At 41.3% G+C, this 22,160-nt stretch overlaps 1 protein-coding gene across 2 annotated transcripts; it reads left to right on the top strand.

Annotated features, from left to right (window-relative positions):
* Positions 1-953: 953 nt before the first annotated feature.
* Positions 954-21,680, top strand: per3 (period circadian clock 3). Of its 2 annotated transcripts, none has more exons than XM_067587761.1 (22): positions 954-1,112; positions 7,158-7,580; positions 8,608-8,765; positions 10,499-10,614; positions 11,740-11,938; positions 13,352-13,403; positions 13,844-13,992; positions 14,224-14,302; positions 14,400-14,506; positions 14,729-14,885; positions 15,050-15,158; positions 15,487-15,615; positions 15,757-15,865; positions 15,971-16,082; positions 16,204-16,343; positions 16,465-16,635; positions 16,837-17,085; positions 17,206-18,074; positions 18,171-18,357; positions 18,448-18,634; positions 19,550-19,700; positions 19,791-21,680. In XM_067587761.1, the coding sequence occupies exons 2-22, from the start codon at positions 7,297-7,299 to the stop codon at positions 19,911-19,913; spliced, it is 3,837 nt and encodes a 1,278-aa protein (XP_067443862.1). In that variant the 5' UTR covers positions 954-1,112; positions 7,158-7,296; the 3' UTR covers positions 19,914-21,680. The 2 variants fall into 2 exon arrangements, with proteins under 2 accessions (XP_067443862.1, XP_067443861.1); XM_067587760.1 differs by having other exon boundaries at positions 16,447-16,635.
* The last annotated feature ends 480 nt before the right edge of the window (positions 21,681-22,160 follow it).

The following is a 22,160-nucleotide window of genomic DNA, read 5'->3' as shown; positions in this document are numbered from 1 at the left end:
AGAAGGCATTTGTAAAATTCTTGAACTCAGGGCTAGATTGACCCTCTAGGGGGACCTGGTGTAAAAATGAGCTCCGGCCCGTGTTGACCACTCCTTCTATTTCCCACACTCTATTATGAATGTGTTAGTAATTAGTTTGCGGTTACTTGGTTGAGCAGGTATTAATGTAGGAATGTTTACAGTATAAGCACAAGATAAACTGAAATAATAAAGATTAAAACTAGACTTTTAATGTATGGCCCCTCCACAAGATGGGGCTTCAAGATTATGTAATAACCACTTAAAACAAACAGTGGACATTACCACAGAGAACCTGGAGCCCTAGGGTAGTTCACTTCTTTGCCCAATTAGTAACCCAGCCTTTCTTACACTTTACTACATTTCAAATACATGATAGACATCTTGTTACCTGTTATCAGATAGAATTGGTCTTGGAGGAGTGTGAAGATTCAAAGGACAAGACATCTTGTATAAAAAAAAACATTATTTGAGTTTAAATTCAAGGTTGTTTGACATACATACTGTAAAAAATCATCAAGACAAAATATAAAAAGATATAGGTGCATGAAAACCTGTGTGTTGTTCATACTGGTGGTCTTGGACCTAATTCAACAATACTGTTAATTTAATGTCAGATCAATTACAAAAATTAAGAAAAAAAAATCACAAAATAACTTGTGAACTGCATCGGCTGGGTCGTACAGCGACTCTGTTCATTCATTCAGTTGTAGAGAGGAGGATGCAGCGGTTATTGAGTAGGTGCTTGTGCAGGCTTCATCGGGCTTGTTGTCTTTCTGTTGTGTAACATGTACATCCACGTGAATCGCCTGTGCGCCATTGACAGATTGCTGCCACAGTCACGCCCACTGCAGACTGCTGACCAATCACACGACAGATGCAAAATTCGCCTGTCCAATCACCACGTAGCGGGCGGAGCTCTGCTGCACCGGCCTCACGTTGCACAAATGTGTCAAGCGCTCAGGAGTAGATGACGATTCAGCTACGTGACTGGGACATCATTAAAAAATATATACCTTTAGTGCGGCCTGGCGAGCAACTTAATGTAATTTAATTCGGGGCATTGAAGCTGAGACACACGTGGAATCGAAAAGGTAAATATTTCATCCGCAGACCAAAGATTTGATGTGTCGTTAGCGATTTGGCTAAGTAGCTAAGCTAGGTAACAACCTCGCCCTCAGTAGCAACCACATAGAACAGCGCTTGTAAACAAATGAAATTTAATCGCGATATTCTGTTGTGAGTGATTATTGTGTCGTTTTAGCTAACGTTATATTTCCAAACAGTGAACTGTGTTGTAGCTGTATGCAGTTGACAGTCGTGTGTATTGCTGACATGTAAGCTGAATAACATGTCTGCCATAAGTCAAGGAGCTGTAGCGTTAGCCAGCGAGTGACGCTGGGCTGTGCGACTTATTAAACACTTGTAAGTTAGCTGTTGTTGATCCGACACGCTTACGGTGCCTGAATAACAAGTACATTTTGATGTTAACTAGTAACGTTACGCTATCTAACAAGCTATCAGTTAACGTTATCCAGTAATATTAGAAGAGAAAGCTTATAAATCCACTTGTGGACTTGCAGGCGTGTCATAATTGACAATAAATGCCAATGGCTACATTTAGTATTTACATTGTAATGTGTCACAAAATTTAATTTGCTGCTTGCCAGTTGTGGTAATATACACAATAATCTCATTACTGAATAATGAATGGAGGTTGTGGTTTAGTTTGCGTTGCAGTAGTAGTAGTCGCTCCTCTTCAAGTGCAAGGTGGACTATGGTTACTGAGGTTGTTGAGGTGAGTGGGTTCATGTGGGGAGGGGGCAGTCAACTGTCAAATTAGTGTCACGTTTGTTATGAGTAGGAACGGGTTGTGTGTTGTTGTTTTTGAAATCTGAAAAGGTTTTCTGTTTCCAGTGGATGAAAGCACATAAAACAGGTGTTAGTGTTTACTTTAAATGTATTAGTTAGTTTATCTGTGTATGTTTAATTGTATTAATTGTAGTGATGAAGTCAGTTTTTTGAGGTGACCTATTTAAAGGTGAACTTAGAAGCTACTCACACTACAACTGGCTGTGTTGACCTCAACACCATAAATATTTAACTTGTTGTCAGAGGTCACTCAGTACAGTGGCACCTAAAACCTCTCATATTAGTTGACCTTAGATAGATAGATAGATAGATAGATAGATAGATAGATAGATAGATAGATAGATATACTTTATTGATCCCCAAAGGGGAAACTACAATAGTCACCACATGCCAGCACATACAACAGAAGGAAAAAACCATAACCTTAAGGTGTAGATAGACCACATTACATATTGCCAATCTGTGAGTGTCATTTTATAATATTGGTGATTTCATAACCAAATGTTGTGGGCTTTGGGATGTTTATCCTGTCAGACTTTTACTTCCTTAACTGCAGGAATTTTGTGTATATTGTATTAGTGTTGTGTATATATGCAAGTATCGCTCAACAGGCTTTCATTCCACTGCAGACTGTTCAAATCATGAGACTTGACAGTTTCTGAGAAGCTCTTTGAGATAACAGGATAAGTCCTCTAATGACTCACTCTTTCGGTTGTTGCATACATGTACAATTTAAAGCTGACAGGATCAAAGAGAAAACATTAAGTGAAAAAACTGAGGACATTCAGCAGATTCATTCATTTTACTTGAGCACAAACACTACATGGTTGTTGTTTGACCCCACACACACTTAGGGCTTCTATTTTCCAGAAGGCCAGTTGCCAAAATAGGACATTTCCGATCCAATAAAGAAATGTTGTCATTAGATTTTGGTATCGACAACATATTTTGTGTTGGCCCCACATTTGATAAGACAAACTGGCCTTAAATGCAGCAGAGGGTGTTGTGTATTCCCGTTTGGCCTGCAGTGTTATAGTTTACCACAAGCCAAGTAGAGTATGGTGATAATGCAGTATTTGTTATAATGCAACTTTCAGAGGTATTATATATTGATTTGTCAAATTATCACATCATTATTAGATACATTTCTGCCGTCCAAATGAATGAGGAAGCTGTAATGAAAAAGAAAATGATTTATGGAAGTCCTGGTTTAGTCTCTGGTAATATATATTATATATACATACATTATATACATTACAGTGGAACACCATTTATGACTTTGAAACCAAGTTTGCTTAGTTAAGGTAGTTGATGTTGTATACAATTGCCAAACTGTGATGTGGATCAATACTGGAAAATATTCTTATTTATATCATTTTTGGCCGCATTGCCCATCCCTAAAGCCAAGTAAAGCCAACTCCGTCACATCTGTAACCTCAGAAAGTCCATCTATGTTCACTTACAGGCAGGATAAAGTGCAGTCCTGCTCTGTCAAACTTTTCCTTCTTATTCTTGTTAAAAGTTCCATTCAGTTATGTAATTTTTATTTTGGTTATATAAATTGCATTCACATGAAATTCAACAGTTTAACTATTTAACTTAAAAATAAGCAAATTTAGGGTCAGAAAACATTAATAATAGTAAGATGTTCTTATTTGCATGTGATAGTCCTTGTATTAAATGACCTGTCAATCAGTTTGGGAGTGATAGCATGGGCCAATCACCAATTGTAGTGCTGCACGTAACCTTTTGTTTACATTTGGATCACAATGTGCTTTGAACAAGAATTCAAACTGGCTCCTTTCTCCTCTGAGAAGGTGGGGAAGGGGGTGAAGGGGGAGTACAAAGTACTAACCAGGCTCAGCACCTTCACCTTTGTGTGGCCTTACCAGGTCTGTTTGTGTGTATCATTAAGGAAAGGACAGGACATCACATCTACACCACAGTGATCATGAGTTTTTGTCTGTGCATTTTGCTCACACGATACAGGTATAATTGAGCAAGCTGGTTATGTAATCCTGCAGTGTCGACCTGATAAACGGTGCAGGATATTTTCACTGGCTTCTGTTTGTGCCTCTCAGTATGTCTCCCTCTATCTTTCCCTCTTTCTCTGTGTCTCACTCATCTTGTCTCACTGCTGTGTGTTAAGTAGCTGTGTGTAGCCGCAGTTTGTTTTTTTAATAACTGATATTAAGATGACTGAGCGGCAGCTAACTTGGAGAACAGTTTCTTACGATAATTATTATTATGTGATTGGAGGTCTATTATGACTGGAGTTTGGCAGACTTGTGCTTGGTCTTGGCAGTATTGATGGATGAAATGTACCCATACATGTAAATTGTAGTTGATGGGAGTGAGTCAGAAAGCAGTGAGTCAGTGTGATGGTCAGATAGTCCAATAAATTATGTAACAAGCCAGACTGTGTTTGTTCACATGCACCGTGCAAAACATTCTATTTGTTTATATTTGGCAATAATGTACTTACTATAGTGTCACAAGAACACAACAAGAAATCCTTTTTTTATGTCTGTGCAACTTTTGCACATTTGGCACATGTTATAGGTATTTGAATTTGGCCTTTTCTCCTGTCTTAATAGATTTTTTCACAGCATTACTAACATTAAGTGTCCCAGTAAGTCATGTCAGTAAGTCAGCAAACACAATACCAGGACATTGAAATCGGTTCACCCAAATTAAATACAGTAAACATTAAAGTAATTTAAGTTATTAATTATACCTGCGCTCTTCTTGCATCATGTATCAAAATGTTTACTATTAAAACAATTTCCTTACAATCTGTCAAACTTTATTCTATACTTGTGAATTGTGTTAAGACAACCTCCAAAAGACCTTATAAAAGAAAAAAAATGAGTACAACATCTTTTAGGAAGACAATTTTTTGGCTCTTTGTAAAGATAAAGTGGCAGTAACAATTGTAAATCACAGTTTGTTTGATGTCTGCAAAAACTTTGTACCATAAACTTATTACATAATATACACAGTGAGTGTGTAGTGTGGAATTGTGAAACAGCACGTGTCTGTCACATCATAAAACACAGGAAACACTATTAGCAGAGCAAATTTAGAAGTATACATTCATTGGTGTTTGAGTTAAGCAAGCTGCTGCTCTATCTCAACAATTTAGGGTCTTTATTTTAAACTGCTTTTAAGCCCATGTGCAACACTAAATCTTAACATGATGATCAATGAGATATATATCATCATATTTTACAGTCTCAGCACAAAACAAGCATGATATGTCTTAGGGGTGGGAATCTTTGGGAATCTCACCATTCAGTTCTATTCCAATTCTTGGATGTCCAATTCAGAATCAATAAGCAATTCAAAACCGATTCTCAAATTGAATGAATAGAAAAGGGGGCTCTATTTTCAGTCTCTTGCTCCATTATACTGTGTGCTAAACCATTCACTGGTCCTTAGTCCACTTAAATACAAAATGAAACATAACTGGCAATTAAGATAAATTGTCCACAGCCTTTTTATTTTAAAAAGTTAATGAATTAATTAATTATTAATTTGAAAGCATCTTACAGTCTCCTTACTGTATGAGAATAATAAAATGAGGGGGAGGTGGAGTGCTCTGCTGTGTTGTTATTAACATCATGTCTCCAGCAGTGGAGAGCAGCCTCTCTGCTGCACTGTTAGCTCCGGGGAAAGACATTTCTGTCCAACACACTGAACAGCTGCAGGGTTTTTGAGGTGAAACAGACTGAGCACTGAGTGATTATCTTCACCTCAGAGTTGGTTTAAGTTGTTTAAGTGCTGCAGTTTGTGTTGGCCAGACAGCCTTGTTTATTACTGCTGATCGCTGCTCTGCTCCACTAATATTAGTCTCTGATGACGGCATAGAAAGTTCACAATATACTTCATGTTCGACTTGCAAAGGTAATTATTTGTCATTAAATTAAAAAATGCTTGCCACTGCCTTTTTTTGTTCAACATCACACTATCTATCTACTAAAGGAAGGAATCTCTGTTTGTATGTCTGTGTCTATGTCCTTCACATATTTTTTTAACCGTTCATCAGATCGACTCCACACTTGGCAGGTGTATGGCCAGGGAACAAAGGGAGTGCTGTGTTGAATTTGGTGCAATTTGGACACATGATACGTTTAATATTAATACATTTTGAATAAACCAGTGCTCAATGAGCCGCTCCGCTCTGTGCAGGGGCAGGGCGGAGCTTCAGGGCTCTGCCAACTGACTCCTGCATGTCAGGGAGAGACCAGAGATGAGACGTGACAAAAAGACAGACAGAAAGCGTAGTGTTAGCAGATCAGCCACAAGTGTCTACATAGGAGGCGTTCAGGTACATTGTTGAGGGTAGGTCACCCGCCTTTTGGTAGCGCTCAGAGCCCAATACACATTGACTAGTTATATGTGTAAAATGGAGCAAATACTTCCATGGGCAGTACCAGTTTGTCTCATATGTTCTGAGACCATGGCGAAGCACCACTCAGCTCAACTTAGCTGATCAGCAGCAGCAGCAGCACGCGAACCATTGTGTCTACATAGGAGGCGTTTAGGTTGAGCGTAGGTCACCCGTGTTTTGGAAGCGCTCAGAGCCCAATACACAATGACTGTAGTTACGTGCAAAAAACGAAGGACGTAATTTCCACAGCCAGTTCAAAACCATTTTGTCTCATATGTTCTGAGACCGTGGTGATTGTGAAGCCTCATTACAGATAAATAGGAATATCTAAGAACCCAATATGATTGATCCACTTTATTTAAGGATGCACATTATTTTATTGTTAAATGCAGCTATCAACTGCATTAATTTTACTATGCGTTGAAGTACTGGCCGGAGACCAAGCAATCGACCTATTCCAAACAGGTATGTTTTGAACGTGCACAGCACTAGTTAACCAAAATTTAGAAAATCAATTTTTGACATTTGTGAATTGATGCAAATTCGTCCGCATCTATGAATCAATTTTTTTCCCCTCACCCCTAATGTGTCTGCAGGGGTTTGAGCAGGTTGTTCAGGAGGTATGGTGACTTGATGAGTACCTCTTTAGGTGCGAACCAACACCCTCACATTTTAATCTGGGCAGTGCTATAACCACATGATCTGTGGATCCCATTTTCACAGGCATAGGGCTCCCACAGCCAAGAAAGTATCTAAGAAATTATCTGGCTGGTCACCAGCAACTACTAGTTCTTCTCTGCTCTTAATCCAGCTGTACAAATTTAATTCTGATACTGTTTCTTATGATCTCTTCTTGTTTTCTTGTATTTTACAGTGCTTAAGGCAGACCCTTACATCCGACATTCAACACTGATTGAATGAAAACGAATTTACCGTCGCCACATGGAACCCATTCCCCTTGTTGATCATATGAAGACCCTTACCGACTACTGTAATTGGACAAATTGCTATTGATGTGTGACCAAAGTGCAGAGATGCCAGGAGGGGACAGCAGTCCAGATGGGGAGGAGCCTGCGTTACCGTCAGCCACAGAAGGTGGAGGGGAGGAGAGGACGTCATCAGGGCAGCAGGACAGAGGGGCGCAGTCTGAGCGCCTTGGGGGAGAGGAGAGTGGAGGTTCAGGTGGAGAGGTGGGGCAGGAAGATGAGGAGATGACGAGCGGATCACATGACCTCTCCTCCTCAGCCAATCATAGCCCTGGCAGCGCCATAGGATCCACCTCAGTCTCCACCAAGAGGTATTTGCCCTTCTATTCTCTTGATTCCACATGCACTGACTTCTTGACCTACCTTGTTGTCATGTCCTATCACAGCATACTATGGCACTTACTTTGCATGTGTACAGGGTTATAATATTATACTATAATTGTACTTTAATTGTACTTGTAATTGCTGAGGTCTCGGGAAAGCGAAAGCGATTGGGGAAAAAATAGGTCCAGTAGAACAAGACATATGAGCACTCAAGTTTAATCAGATTGGCTACCACTTTGGAGGTAAAACTGAAAGTGAGTGAACCTGTAATGTTGCTCATTGCGCAAGAAATTCCACATAGCAACTGCACGTATGGTAGGTCAAAGGTGAACCAGGAAAGTCAGTCTGTAAACTGTAATATATATTTACAATAGAATGATCTCAGCATTTATATTGTTGAGTACAATTTAATCATAACCACTAGAACAAATGACCAGAGGTATGAAAAATGTTGTATTAAACTGCAAGTTTCCATTAACATCGTCTGATGTTTAAGTTCAGACTGTTGAGGTTATTGTGGGAAACTCCAAAATCCAAAACTCAAAATCTGTCTGCCTTAACTGCAACCTTTTTTAATGCAAATTTGCAATCTATGTTTGCTTGGGGCTTGATTTTTTTTTTTTCGACACCCATAATTGTGATTCTTTTCAGCAGCCATAAAAGTATCCTCGAACATAGCAAGGAAGAGTTTTCAAAAACAGTCTTGCCAACCGCTGTACCATATAATGACTCCAACAATGACAAAACTAGTAACAATAAAATAAAGCAGACTAAAAGTTTACTGTGAGATCCGGATCAAGTAGGTAAGGCATGCACTGAAACAATTGTATGGTTTGCTTTGAAAATGATCTGTAGAAATATAAAGTATACACCATGTGTTTTATATATGATATACAAAAAAACAATGAAAACTACTGGTATGCGCTCAGGTTTTAACAGGCACCAAATCTTCTGCATCATTCTGACCTGAATATCTTAACTTTTATGGCTTCTGTGACTGTGTGTTTGTAACAGTGAGCATGCAGATGGTGGAAAAGAGCAGACCCACAGAGAGGTGATGACCACAGTGGCTGAGATGAAGAAGAGGCTTCCATCAGACAAACGCAGCCGCAGCAAAGCGAGCACTGTGGAGGCCTTACATTATGCACTCAACTGCGTCAAGCAAGTGCAAGGTAATGTGGCAAAATGCACAGACTGATGAACCCATGTTTTTCTAATTGAAACAGTTTTTTTCTTTCACATGAAGAATAGTGTCAGTGACAGCAGCATTTTTCTCTAAACTATCCTGATACATGGTACTGCACGAAAGTTTGTGAACCCTTTAGAATTTGCTCTATTTTGCATAAATATGACCTAAAACGTGATCAGATTTCCATACAAGTCCTAAAATTAGATAAAGAGACATCAATTAAACAAATGAGACAAAAACCTTACAATTGTTTGTTTATTTATTGAAGAAAATGATCCAATGTTACATATTTGTAATGGCAAATGTTTGTGAACCTCTAGTATTATTAATTTATTTGAAGGGGAAATTAGAGGCAGGTGTTTTAATCATTGGGATGACAATCAAGTGTGAGTCTGGGAGGCTCTGCCTTATTTAAAGAAGAGAAATCTGGGTCTTCACTATCAGTCTGAGCCTCACAGCACAGGTTTGTGAAAGTGTGTCATGACTCAAACAAAGGAGATTTCTGAGGACCTTAGAAGAAGAGTTGCCGATACTCACCAGGCTGGAAAGGGTTTTTAGAGTTTGGACTCCACCAGTCAACTGTTAGGCAGATCATATACAAATGGAAGACATCCAACACTGTTGTTATTCTCCCCAGGAGGGGTCGAATAACAAAGATCACGCCAAGAGCAGGCATGTAATACTCTGGGAGGCCACAAGGGACCCCAGGGTAACGGGAAACTAAAGGCCTCTCTTGCAGTGGCTACAGTCGATGTTCATGAGTCTACCATCAGGAGATCAGTAAACATCAATGGTGTACATGGCAGAGTTGCAAGGAGAAAGCCACTTCTCTCTAAAAAGAACATTGCTGCCATCTAAGGTTCACTCAAGACCACATGGATAAGTCAGAAGGCGGATGGATGAGACTAAAATCGAATGAGAAGCGTTATGTTTGGCGATGAGCAAAACTGCATTTCAGCATAAGAACCTTTTTCCCTTCTGTGAAACATAGTGGTGGTAGTATCATGGTTTGGGCTGCTTCGCTGCCTCTGGACCAGGGCGGCTTGCAATCATTGATGGAGTTATGAGTTCTGAGTTGTACCAGTAAATTCTATAGGAAAATGTAAACTATCCGTCAGTGAACTAAAGGTCATCAGAAAGTGGGTCATGCAGTAAGACAACCACCTTAAACACACAAGTCACTCTGCCAAAAAATGGTTAGAGCAGAAGGAAGTTAATGTTTTGGAAAGGCTCAGTCAAAGTCCGGACCTTAATCCTATAGAGATGCTGTGGAAGGACCTGAAGCATGTAGTTCATGTTGAGAAGCCCGCCAACATCCCTGAGTTGAGACTGTTCTGTAAGGAGGAATGGGCTGAAATTCCTCCAAGCCGATGTGCAGGGCTGATAAACATTTACTGGAAACGTTTGGTTATGAAGTTATTGCTGCAAAAGGGGGTCACACCAGTTACTGAAAGCAAGGGTTTGCATACTGTTTCCTCACACAAATATGTAAGATAATTTTCCTCAATAAATAAATGAATAAGTTTAATGTTTCTGTCACATTTGTTTAATTGGGTTCCCTTTATCTAGTTTTACGACTTGTGTAAAAATCTGATCACATTTTAGGTCATATTTACGCAAAAATACAGAAAATTCTAAAGGGTTCACAAACTTTCAAGTAGCACTGTATACAGTGTCATTACAAAGCAGCATGTGTGTTTGTGTTGTCCTCTGTAGCCAACAGTGAGTACTACAAACTGCTGATGAAAAACCAGGATGAGAGGAGAGACGCCACTGTTTGCACCCTGGAAGAGTTGGAGAGAGTCATCTCTGAACACACCCTTAAAAACACGGTATACAGACACACACACACACACACACACACACACAAACACACACACACACACACACACACACACACACACACACACACACACACACACACACAAACACACACACACTTAAAGGTAGAGTCAGTTTTTCTGGAGAAAGATTGTCCAATACACTTTTTGTCAAACTCAGCGAATACCTCATCATGGTCCAGGTCCGTCAGTTCTCTGTATACACTGAAAAAAGGCTGAAAACAGCCCTGGCTCTGTAAATGGGGAAACAAAAACAATGGCTCAGACTGAGCCACACAACACTATTTCAGCCAGTCAGCAGGGGGCGCTCGTGCACAGGACAGGGCGAAGTCATCAGAGTAGCTGTCTGTGTGAGGACATGACAGTCCCCCCGTTGAATAGTGGGGGAGGGCTGGTGAACTGGAGAGAGAGAGGGGCCGTGGCCAATTCACATAGAAAGTGTTTTCTCATTGAACAGATACGCTTTCATTTTTGTATCAATCCACACTGAATATGAGACAGTCTCATGGAGAACCCCCACGTTTTTTTACGCTCTGAGTCTGTTTCTGTCATGTTTAGTCTGAGCATGCAGCTCTTTAAATCCCACAAATATCGTGCTGTATATGTGTTTTCAACTTATTAACTGTATCAATGAATCAATAAATATAAGAGGTTCAGAAGGAGCACGAAGGGAGGGGTGTATTAGTTTGGGTGTTTAGTTCAAATATCAACAATCCTTCTCCAGAATGACTGACTCTACCTTTAAACAACACTACACACAGGAACTGATGTTATTGTGACTTAATTGCCCGAAAATTACCACATACTCTAGTTATGACAAGACATTACTTGCATAATTATAGAGGATTATTTATGAGCTGCTCTTATATAATATTTTGCTGCTGATTTGAGTCTCCGATCACAGTTGTAGACAGTCTCAAAAAAGCCTTGCAGCATTTAGAACAAACACTTGCATACATGCATGCACATGTACAGTACCTTAACTTACCTCACGCCTGGGCGGATGTGTGAGTGTATGTGTGTTTACTGCCTTTGTGTGTGTCTGTGACTTGGCTTGCTTGTGTGCGTGTGTCTTTCTTCGTGTGCGTGCGTACGTCTCTCTGTATCTGTGTGTAGGACTCCTTCGTGGTGGTTTTCGCGCTGTCGAGCGGCCGTGTGCTGTATGCGTCGGAGCAGGCTCCCAGTATCCTGTGCTGCAAGAGGAAGTTCCTGGAGTCGGCCAAGTTTGTGGAGCTGCTCTTCCACCAAGATGTTAATGTCTTCTACTCACACACAGCGCAGCCGCATCTGCCACCCTGGAGCAACTCACACACAGGTGTGTTTGTACCACATGTCTTACATTCTGGATAGGTTTTTATTTTTGTAGGTTAAGGTCAAGAATGAACTTTCAAGCTCAGTTTGTTATGTAGTTTTTATTTCAATTAGATTCATTTCATGTTGGATAATTTTAGATTTTCTTTTAGTTTTCCTCTTAATTACAATCTTAAGTTTGTATTAGTGGTCCCTGCGACACTACTCAAAACACATTCTTTATTTAATACCATAAATACTAACAAAACACAAGCAACTACTAACATACTGACTCTAAAAATATTTTACCATTTTTTTACCTTTTACTACAAAAACAAATGAATGACAAAAAAAAATGAAGTTCAGTTTTAGATTTTTTTTCATTTTATATTTAAATATACACTGTTGGTCAAAAGATTTAGAACACAATTTTTTCCAGTTTTTATTTAAATGTACATAGTTAATGTCTCAATGTACACTGAAATTAAAGCACTGAACATATAAACACTTGGAGATAAAACAAAAATCATGCGTCTTTTGTTAAACAAAATTTAAACAAGATTTTAACTCATCAAATAAGCCACCTTTTGCAGATAGAACAGCCAAACATATATTCTCTCTACAATGGAAATGAAATATTGTTGGGAAAGTTCTTCCCAACGCTGTTACAGAAGTTCCCGCAAATGTGTTGCATTTGCTGTCACCCTTTTGTCCAGTTCCTCCCAAACCAGCTCAATGACTGTACTGGTCATGATTTGAAGCCTTCTGTCTTGTTCTTTTCTTCTAAGGCTGTTCTGACATAGCCTGGAGGTATGTTTTGGGTCATTATCTTGATGTACGATGAACCTCTGACCAACTAGGCGTTGACCAGAGGGTATTGAATGGCTCTGCAGTCCAGGGTGCCAGTCACTCTGTGCAAGTCACCAACTCTGGATCCAGAAAAAAAGCCCCACACCATCGCGCTTCCTCATCCATGCTTTTGTACAAACAGGGTGTAAGTAATCAACAAAAGTTGGGGCACTTGTAGGAATTGTTTGCCTCAACTTTCAAGGCCATTGCTGCAGAAAAGCTTAGAGTTTTAACCCCTTACTTGATCCCTGAAAAAAAGGCCTTTTGTACAACTGAAATTTACATTATTTTCAGTTTTTGGCAACCTAAACTTTTTTTTTTAACCTCTGGCAATTTACTGCTTACTTTTGTACCATTAAATACCATTAAAGGGCATTCACTAGACTTGAACTGCTTAAATTTCAATAAAAACTGGAAAAATGGGGGTGTTTTAAAACTTTACTGGTAGTGATTATTTGACTTTCAACAGTGTTTTTTAATAAATATTTTTTGTTTAACTTTGAGATGGTTTGTACCAGAGTGGACGTCTTTGTGAGTTATAACGGGGAGATAAATAATTCAATATTTTTTCTATTCTTTGTCTCTGCAGCTGGCGTTTTGTTTGACTGTGCCCAGGTCAAGTCTTTCTTCTGCAGAATCAGGTCAGTATTTGTTCAGTATCTTAATTCCACTGGGGAACATTCCTATACAAGGCCTCCCATAAATCTGTGGTTTCTCAATAGTAAAGTCTTTCTGGGAATATGAGGTTTGCACGGAAAATATGAATTCCACAGATTCTTGCAGAAAATGATCAGAAACTACCCACAATTACCAGTTTTTACCAATAGGTTTCAGTTAAGCACATGAAGGCCACTTTTCAAATCCCAGGTTGCATCCTGACCACCATATGGGACTTATTGAGCCATACAGTTAAAGATAAAACAAATTAGCATGCATTGGTAGATTAAACGTGTACATATGGCTGTCGTCAGCATGTGTTTCCAGTTTGATATCATTTACCAGAGTTTGATATTAAGTGAGTAATATGGCTTATTTCGACTTCATCACTGTGGAAATTTAAATTTGAATGAATGTGTTTTAGGGGCGGGAAGGACCGCGAGGGTGAGATGCGTTATAACCCGTTTCGGATCACACCCTACCTGCTGAAGGTGCAGGGAACAGGAAGCAGTGGGGAGGAGGAGGAGCCGTGTTGCCTGGCGCTTGCTGAACGCATCATCTCCGGATATGAGGGTACTATTATTATTATTATTATTGTTATTATTATCATTATTGTTTTAAGCACCACAAACTGTACACAGTCTTGCCCAGTGAATAGTTAACAACAAACTGTTTATTGACTTTCGTATTTGTATTTGTTTGCCCATTTCTAATAGATCTAATTTCATGCAGTTATCAGCATGTAGAGATATTCCTTACTTAGCATATAACAAAGATCTCAGTGACAATTATTCACTCGTACAGCACCTCGGATTCCCATGGACAAGCGCATCTTCACCACCACACACTCCCCTGGCTGTGTGTTCCTGGAAGTGGATGACAGGTCAATACACACTCTCAGATGTGCACAATCAGAGCTCATGTTGAGCTATAAAATGGCAGTGTGTTGATTAAGCTAATTTCATGGTAACTACCCATAGGGCTGTGCCATTGCTAGGATACCTTCCTCAAGATCTGATTGGCACGTCGTTGCTGACTTGCATTCACCCAGAGGACCGCCCCCTCATGCTGTCTATGCACCGGAAAGGTGAGCGTTAAAGGAGGTTGCAGTTAAAAGAGTTTTTTTTTTTGATTAGTGAATTTCTAACCATGTGTATAGATCCTATTAGGATATCGATATATGAATGTGTCTTTGATTTTGACACTGTACACCAATAATCAATTAATTTATTTATGGAAAAATAATCAGTAGATTAACCAGTAACAAAAATTATTTGTTGTTTTTCACTCTTCTTCATGTCATGTGTAGTGTTGAAGTATGCAGGCCAGCCTCCGTTTGAGCACTCGCCGGTGCGTCTGCGCTGTCAAAATGGAGACTACATCACCTTGGACACCAGCTGGTCTAGCTTCATCAACCCTTGGAGCCGCAAGGTGGCCTTCATCATCGGACGACATAAAGTCAGGACGTAAGGACAAACTCACACAAATTCAGGACCACACAAAGATAAAACTAACAATTTATATCCACAAATAAAGTCTCAGCGCTGTCTGTGTGCTCAGGTGGAGGGTTGGATATGTGTATGACATCATAAGAAAGATGACATCACTGTACTGTCTTATTTGTCTCTAGGAGTCCACTGAATGAGGATGTGTTTGCTGCTCGGACTAAGGAGTATTTCCCAGTCACCCATGAAGAAATAAAAGATCTGCAAGCCAAGATCTATAAGCTCTTCCTGCAGGTGACTATTTTAGTGCTGAAAAAAATTAATGTTGATCATTATTTTTTTTTAAATTTTTTTTCATTAATTAAGAGAAAAGATCAAATATTTGCAGGTTAAAGCTTCATAAATACCAGTAACTAGCTTGTCTGTTTAATATCATTATGAAAGGAATCTTTTTTTATAGCTCTAGAGCACATACATAACTAGATGTGTCACCCCTAGTAACACAAACACACACACACTGTACAAACACACAAGGATATCTGAAATTATCTTTTTTTTTTTATGTTTGTGTATGTGTCAGAGTTTCTCTAGTAACCTTCACTCTTTTGTCTTTTATCCACAGCCGGTCCATAACAATGGTTCCAGTGGTTACGGGAGTTTGGGAAGCAACGGCTCTCATGAGCATTATATCAGTGTAGCTTCCTCAAGTGACAGTAATGGTAACCTGTGGGAGGACTCACACCGGGAACCGGTGAGACATCAATGATATCACTAGCCAGGAAGCCAATGTTCCTTAACACTACTGCCAAGGTTCATCATGTTGATACATTGTGTGTGTGTGTGTGTGTGTGTGTGTGTGTGTGTGTGTGTGTGTGTGTGTGTGTGATTGCAGATGACTCTGCACCAAATCTGTGCTGATGTGAACAGTTTCAAGAGTTGGGGTCAGCGGGCATATCGGGAGCCCAGCCACAAAATTGCTCTTCTTGGCAAACCAGCCACAGGTAATGCAACCCAACGCATAGTCAGCACAAAACGTTTTGAAAAATACATACTTTTAAGTTTGCAAATATTTTAATAGTGGCTAAAATTATCCTTTATCCCCCCAGCACGTCAGCCCCCCACAGCCTCAAACCCTGAGATCCGAGATCATGAAGAGGGCAGGAAGCAAACACACATTCCCTCCTACCAGCAGATCAACTGTGTGGATAACATCATCAGGTGTGTGATGGTTGTATCGTCATGATGCTCCTAGATGATTTCAGTGTATTACATGCTAAAGCACCTGTCACACTATTAATTGCATGTCTGGTGTGTGTGTTTGTTCGTTTGTCTATTCCAGATATTTGGAGAGCTGTACAGGTCCAGCCCTTAAGCGGAAGAGTGACTCTCATTCCTTGGCCACCTCTTCTTCCTCATCCTCTACCTCAGAAGATGACAAGCCTGCCGGAGCCACTGACACAGCTCAGGCCAGCTCAGATGGTATTAACAGACACACACACACACACTTCTGTCACCATTTGTTGAAATGGTTGAATTTTGTTATATTTTTTTGCAAAAGCAACTTCAACTGTTCTTTATGTAGTCTCTCCTTTGTGTGCAGTGGTGGTGTTGGACAGTGAGGTGTCAGTGGGCCCTACAGCAGCAGCAGCAGCAGTAGTTGGAGCGCCTCTGACAGACATCACCATGTCCACCAAGGCCATGAGTGTGGTATCTGTCACCAGCCAGTGTTCATACAGCAGCACCATCGTCCATGTCCCCCAGCCTGAATCAGGTATATAAACATAGCCTTTTATCTGTGTGTCAGATCACAAGATTCACTCAGATGCTCTCTTGCAACTCAACTGTAGATCTCACATTTTAATTAACTGCATATGGAAGTTAAAGCTTCATTTAGAATTTGTAAGCACGAAGTCTTTAAACAGGCATTTAAACTGTCTATTGAATGTGTTTCTTCCTCGATGCTCTCCCACAGAGGCCACGGCACTGGAGGATGCCCCGATGGGCAGTGAGCCCACTGATCCTGCGCCGACACCTGTCCGTACAGCCCTGAGTCCTGCCACAGAAGAGCGAAGGTTTGTAGGTCTCACCAAGGAGGTACTATCAGCTCACACCCAGAAGGAGGAGCAAGAGTATGTGGATCGATTCCGCCATCGCATCCTCCAGAGCCCCTACAGTTCCTATCTGCAGCTGGACAACAGCTCCCATCACTCCCATCACCGAGGTATATATTTAAATGACTAACAGCATGTGTGGATTCAGCAAATGCCTAATATCATTTTTAAGGGATATCTTCACTTGTCCGAACAAAGTTTTTCTGCAGCCTATGTCCATTTCACCACAGGTGACTACTTACGTCCAGTGAGCGCTGCTGGATGGAACCGCTCTCGGAGAGGAAAGCCTAGACACAAGCGGCCCAAACCCCAGGGCTCCTCAGACAGCTATGCCTCCCCGGCTGGCCCGCCTCGCCATGTTCCTGACTCCTCCTGGCCCTCCTCAGAGTCCTCCCAGCCCCAGATGGGTTCGCCCTACAACCAGGCATCCCCACTCCAAGGGCCATTCTTCCCCATGATGGCGACTCAACCTGGCCCACAGCAACCACCCACACCACAGCAGCTGCCTCGAGCCACTCCTGTGGTGCTGCAGCCTCCTGACCAAACCCAGCTCAGCTACAACTTCAACCTCATGCAGTCTACTCAAAACCTGTCAGGCATGCAACCAATCCAGATGGAGCCCATCCAGAATCTGCAGAATATCCAAAACTTCCACAACCTGCAGGCCATGACTTCAGCCCAGAGCGTCAACCCTTACATGACTCCAGTCATGGCTGTCATCCTGCCCAACTACCCAACTTTCACTCCAGGTTATCCGTCCATTTACCCACCGTCCGCCCCTTCTTTTCTGCCCCAGGCACCCATCACCATGACAGGATTCGCCCCAGGCAGTGTCCCCTTCGCTCAGCCCCAGTTCCAATGCCAGCCTGGCCCCCTCGCTCAGACCTCCCCAGGCCCTCTGCTTTGCTCACCCAGAGCCAGCTCCTCTGTTGGGGAAGAGGAGGAGGCGGCTGAGCCCCGGGCTTTATTCTCCAGCTCTCGCTCGAGTTCTCCACTTCAGCTCAACTTGCTGCAGGAGGAGCTGCCCAAGCCGAGTGAAGGGCAGAGCAGCACCGGGCACAACCATGCTGAGAGCCTCCATGAACAACACACCAACGAGGTGAGTCTGCCATTTACAACCCCTACCTACCTACCTCCTATTGTTTTCACATTGCACTTGGTTTAATTCTGACTGTTAAACCTTCGCTTCGGTCAGGGTGACGCCCCCAGTGATTCTGGGAACCATGATGCCCAGTCGACAACCAGCGAGCTGCTTGACCTGCTGCTGCAGGAGGACGCCAGGTCTGGGACCGGCTCAAATGCCTCAGGGTCCGGGTCAGGGGAGTCTGGAGGCTCACTGGGATCTGGATCTGGCTCCAATGGAACCTCAACCTCGCACACCGGTAAGAAGGAAAACACTCACCCGACTCAAATCGACTTTGCATTGAATAGAAGGGTGAAGTGACTGACGCAGAGCTCTTCCTGGGTTACAGGCAGCAGCAACAGCAGCAAATACTTTGCCAGCAATGATTCATCAGACACATCACGCAAAGCCCGCAAGAGCCAGGAAGCACCGGCAGAGCACCAACACAGCTTTGACACTCGGGTGGAGAACTCGCTGTGGAGCATGATCCAGCACACGCCTGAACGCGTCATGATGACGTACCAGATCCACACCAGGTACAAACACACAACACTGCTTTGCCCTTTTCATTCCACTCGTCATGAACAAAAAAAGGTCAGTCCTGTCAAAACATTTGTTGGCTAATGCCAGTGATTTGCTTTGGCTTCACTGATTGAAGTCTGGCCAGAAAAGCAACATGCTTCAAAATTTCAACCCACACAGAGCAGTGCAGAATTACTTTCATTCTTTCCTGTCAAATTAATTGTTCCTTCATCCTTGGAACATTGTGATTTGTGCTGGAAAGGAGTGAAAATATCTCACCTAATTGAAATGTTTTCTTTTTCTGGGGAAAAACATACTTTAAAAGCACTCTTTTCACCTTTTGCAAAAGCTGTTCATGGATGATCACCAAACCAAATTGTATATAGTATCATTTGAAATCTATTATTACATTAAAATATTTTATTCCATTTAACGATCTCAAGAAGGATCAGCATGTGTGATTTCAAAAGCTTTCAGCTGAATAACAGCTCTGCTAAAATGTACTCCTTCTCTTTTTCAATCTCTTGTCAAACTGTTTGAAGGTCTTAAGGTCAAAACTTTTTAAACGTTTGAAGTCAAATCTCTTTGAAGCAGCTGGTTGTGGGATCACAGAAACATTTGCATTAGTTTTTTTAGGCTTGCCATCATTTTCATTACATGTGACATCGTATGACGGCTTGACAGTTGTTTGATGACTCTGCCTCACTGATCCCCATAATCTTCATAAAAAGTCGGCGTCATTCCTACTTCTCAATCCTTATGGCCAACTGTTGAGACTGTTTTTTATCATTTTGTGTCTTCATCCCACCTTTTTGAGTGTAGTTTAAAGAAAAATGTCTTATATTTGTAAGATGGTGTTTTTTCTCTGTCGACACCATTCCCACATCTTTTAACTCGTCCTCTTGTATCTGGTCTTTCCTCTCCTCCAGGGACCAGAATGAGGTGCTGGCAGAGGACCGGGAGAAGCTGCGGGTGCTTCAGCCCCTCCAGCCCTGGTTCAGCCAGGAGCAGAAACAGGAGCTGGCTGAGGTTCATCCCTGGATCCAACAGCACACTATCCCACAGGAGATTGACACACAGGTTGGGATCCACACACACACACACACACACACAAACAAATTCCTCTTCTGCTCAGCTGAAACAAACATGTAACATATTTTTGTCTCTCAGGGTTGTGTGAGCTGCAACTCAAGTGCAGGGGTGGCCCACTCCCCTCACCCTCCGGCCCCCGACAGCTCGTCCCCTCTGGAGAGCCCTCAGCAGGACTCAATGGCACCCGGGGTGGACACTTGAGAGACCTGTAATCCAAAACAACAACCAACCACCCAGCTCACAGCGAAACCAGCCCTGCCAGAAAACCTCGACAACTCCCACCACACATCTCTTCTGACCAATCTGGAGGAGTGGGTCCCTACGCTTTAGTTTAACTTAATTTGTAAAGGTATCAGAGGCTGGACCAGGCCCTGAAGGAACAGAGGAGGCGAGAGACACGGGCATTTTTACTGGCATTTTCTCTCAGTCAGCCTAATGTGACTGCCTTTATCGGACCATGAAAATTATACCTCTCTTCTTATTGTGTTTATAGAGCCTCTGTAGGGGTTAGTTTGTATTTAAGACTGACCACATCCTTTGGCACCACTTGATGCCCAATATAGAAAGAGTGGTCCTATATGGTTGCTGCCCCCAGAACATGAGCACTGTGTACACCGGCTGTGACCGGGTGACGAGACAAAGACGGCGCTGGCCCAGTTTGAGTATCAGAACACACAACAGACTCTTTCTTCACTGACATGGAGTGAAGGTTGTACTGTGTGTACCACATCAACTCCTCCAGTGACATTACCATGGTTGACACATGGTAGCTTGTTTGTTTTTTTTTTGGATGGACACTAAGACAAAGACACATATGCTGCTCTGTTTATAATGTTCGGATTCTAATCTTGTAAGTTAATTGTTACTGGAGTGTATTCTCTTATTCCATAGGTTGGTTTTCTCTTGTCCAGAATATCAGTTTTGTATGGTATTTCGACTCATGAACAACAGCAAACATATTGATCATTTCAAATTGAATTTAGAGCTACCACACAAGTCCCATCCTTATTGCTCCTGTAGCGAGCCCTTTCTCTGCCCAGTATCCTGCCTGGTCACCCCCCCCCCCCCCCAGTACCTGTAGCTGACCTCTAATTGTAAAAACACAGCGTGGCCCCAAATTTCTTCTGATTGTGGGTTTACTTACTGAATGAATTTCCTGTTAGACTCTGTTGCTGTCTGTATGACTGGCTGTGTGAGTGCGTGTTTGTGTGTAAAAGAGAGACAGAGAGGAATTAACTAAACCGTTGAAATTCTGTGAATGTTGTCGCTCTTTTTCTTGTACTGGATTCAGATTGCAGGTGAGCTTGTGAGTGTGTGTGTGTGTGTGTGTGTGTGTGTGTGTGTGTTAGTGAGTGCTGATTGATTGAGAGCTGCTTCCTTCGATACAGTTGTCCATCAGCGCAAGACCGACCAGGGTTTTCTACGGTTTTTAGATTGAAAGTATATTACAGTACCATGTATTTTATAGAAAATGTACACAAAACAAAACTTCACGAAAGTGTATAAAAAGCCATTTGTCTTGAATTCAGGGACTGTTTGTGACACAAAGGAATGAATAAATGAACTATGACCTAATGTGTCCTTAAGCGTGATTGTTTAAGTACAATACACAAAAAAATAGGATATAGAGGTACCAGATGTAATTCAGTCAAGTAAACATTAATGGATGATGTACAATTTTTACACCCATCAGTTCTAACAGTAGTTGCAGGCTCAACACAAAAATAATTTTAAAAAAAGCAAAGATCATCAACAAAGTGTGTACATGCTTTACACCACAACCAGGGAGGTATACCTGAAGACACCAAGGTCATCTCCTCCATATTATTTTTGGATATTTGTCAATTTAAACGACCTGAGGGTGAACTGACTGTGTACAAAAAGTAAGTGGTGAGTTTTTAAAGCTGATTCTGATATTTTGTAGACTCTAAATATGTTTCAACGAATAAAAAAATTAATTAAAAAGTACTTAGAATTTCTCTGGCTGAGTTATTTTCCTGACAGTGTGGAGAAGGCTTTTAAATGAACAAAATGAACATATTAAAGTCTTAGAAGTTTTTTTTTTAGAAAGTTTTTGTGACAAGTCAAAAAAAAATCTCAATGGGGCAGGGATGCTTTAGGGTATTGGACCTCAACATTTCTGTTATCCTGGCATCCTGGCTCAAAACCTTGTCAGCTTTCTTCTTTCCCACAATGTAGTGTTCCTGCATTATTGATAGAAAATCCTAATTTTTTATGTTAAACTTTTGTTGGATTACCAGGTGGAAAAAATGTGTTTTGAAACTAAAAGCATTTTTCAAAGCAGACTTTTTGACCTGTTAAACACAGGTGCAGCTAACAATATTACTGATTTATGCACTGCAGTACCTTAATTACTGGAATAAAGCCATATATAATAATAATAATAATTGCTCCACCTGTGTGTTTTCTGCAATGGCAAGTCAAAAT

Source organism: Thunnus thynnus, chromosome 4, assembly GCF_963924715.1.
Source record: "Thunnus thynnus chromosome 4, fThuThy2.1, whole genome shotgun sequence".
NCBI lineage: Eukaryota > Metazoa > Chordata > Actinopteri > Scombriformes > Scombridae > Thunnus > Thunnus thynnus.
Note: the sequence above shows the minus strand (reverse complement) of the source record. Positions and strands in the feature narration are given on the sequence as shown.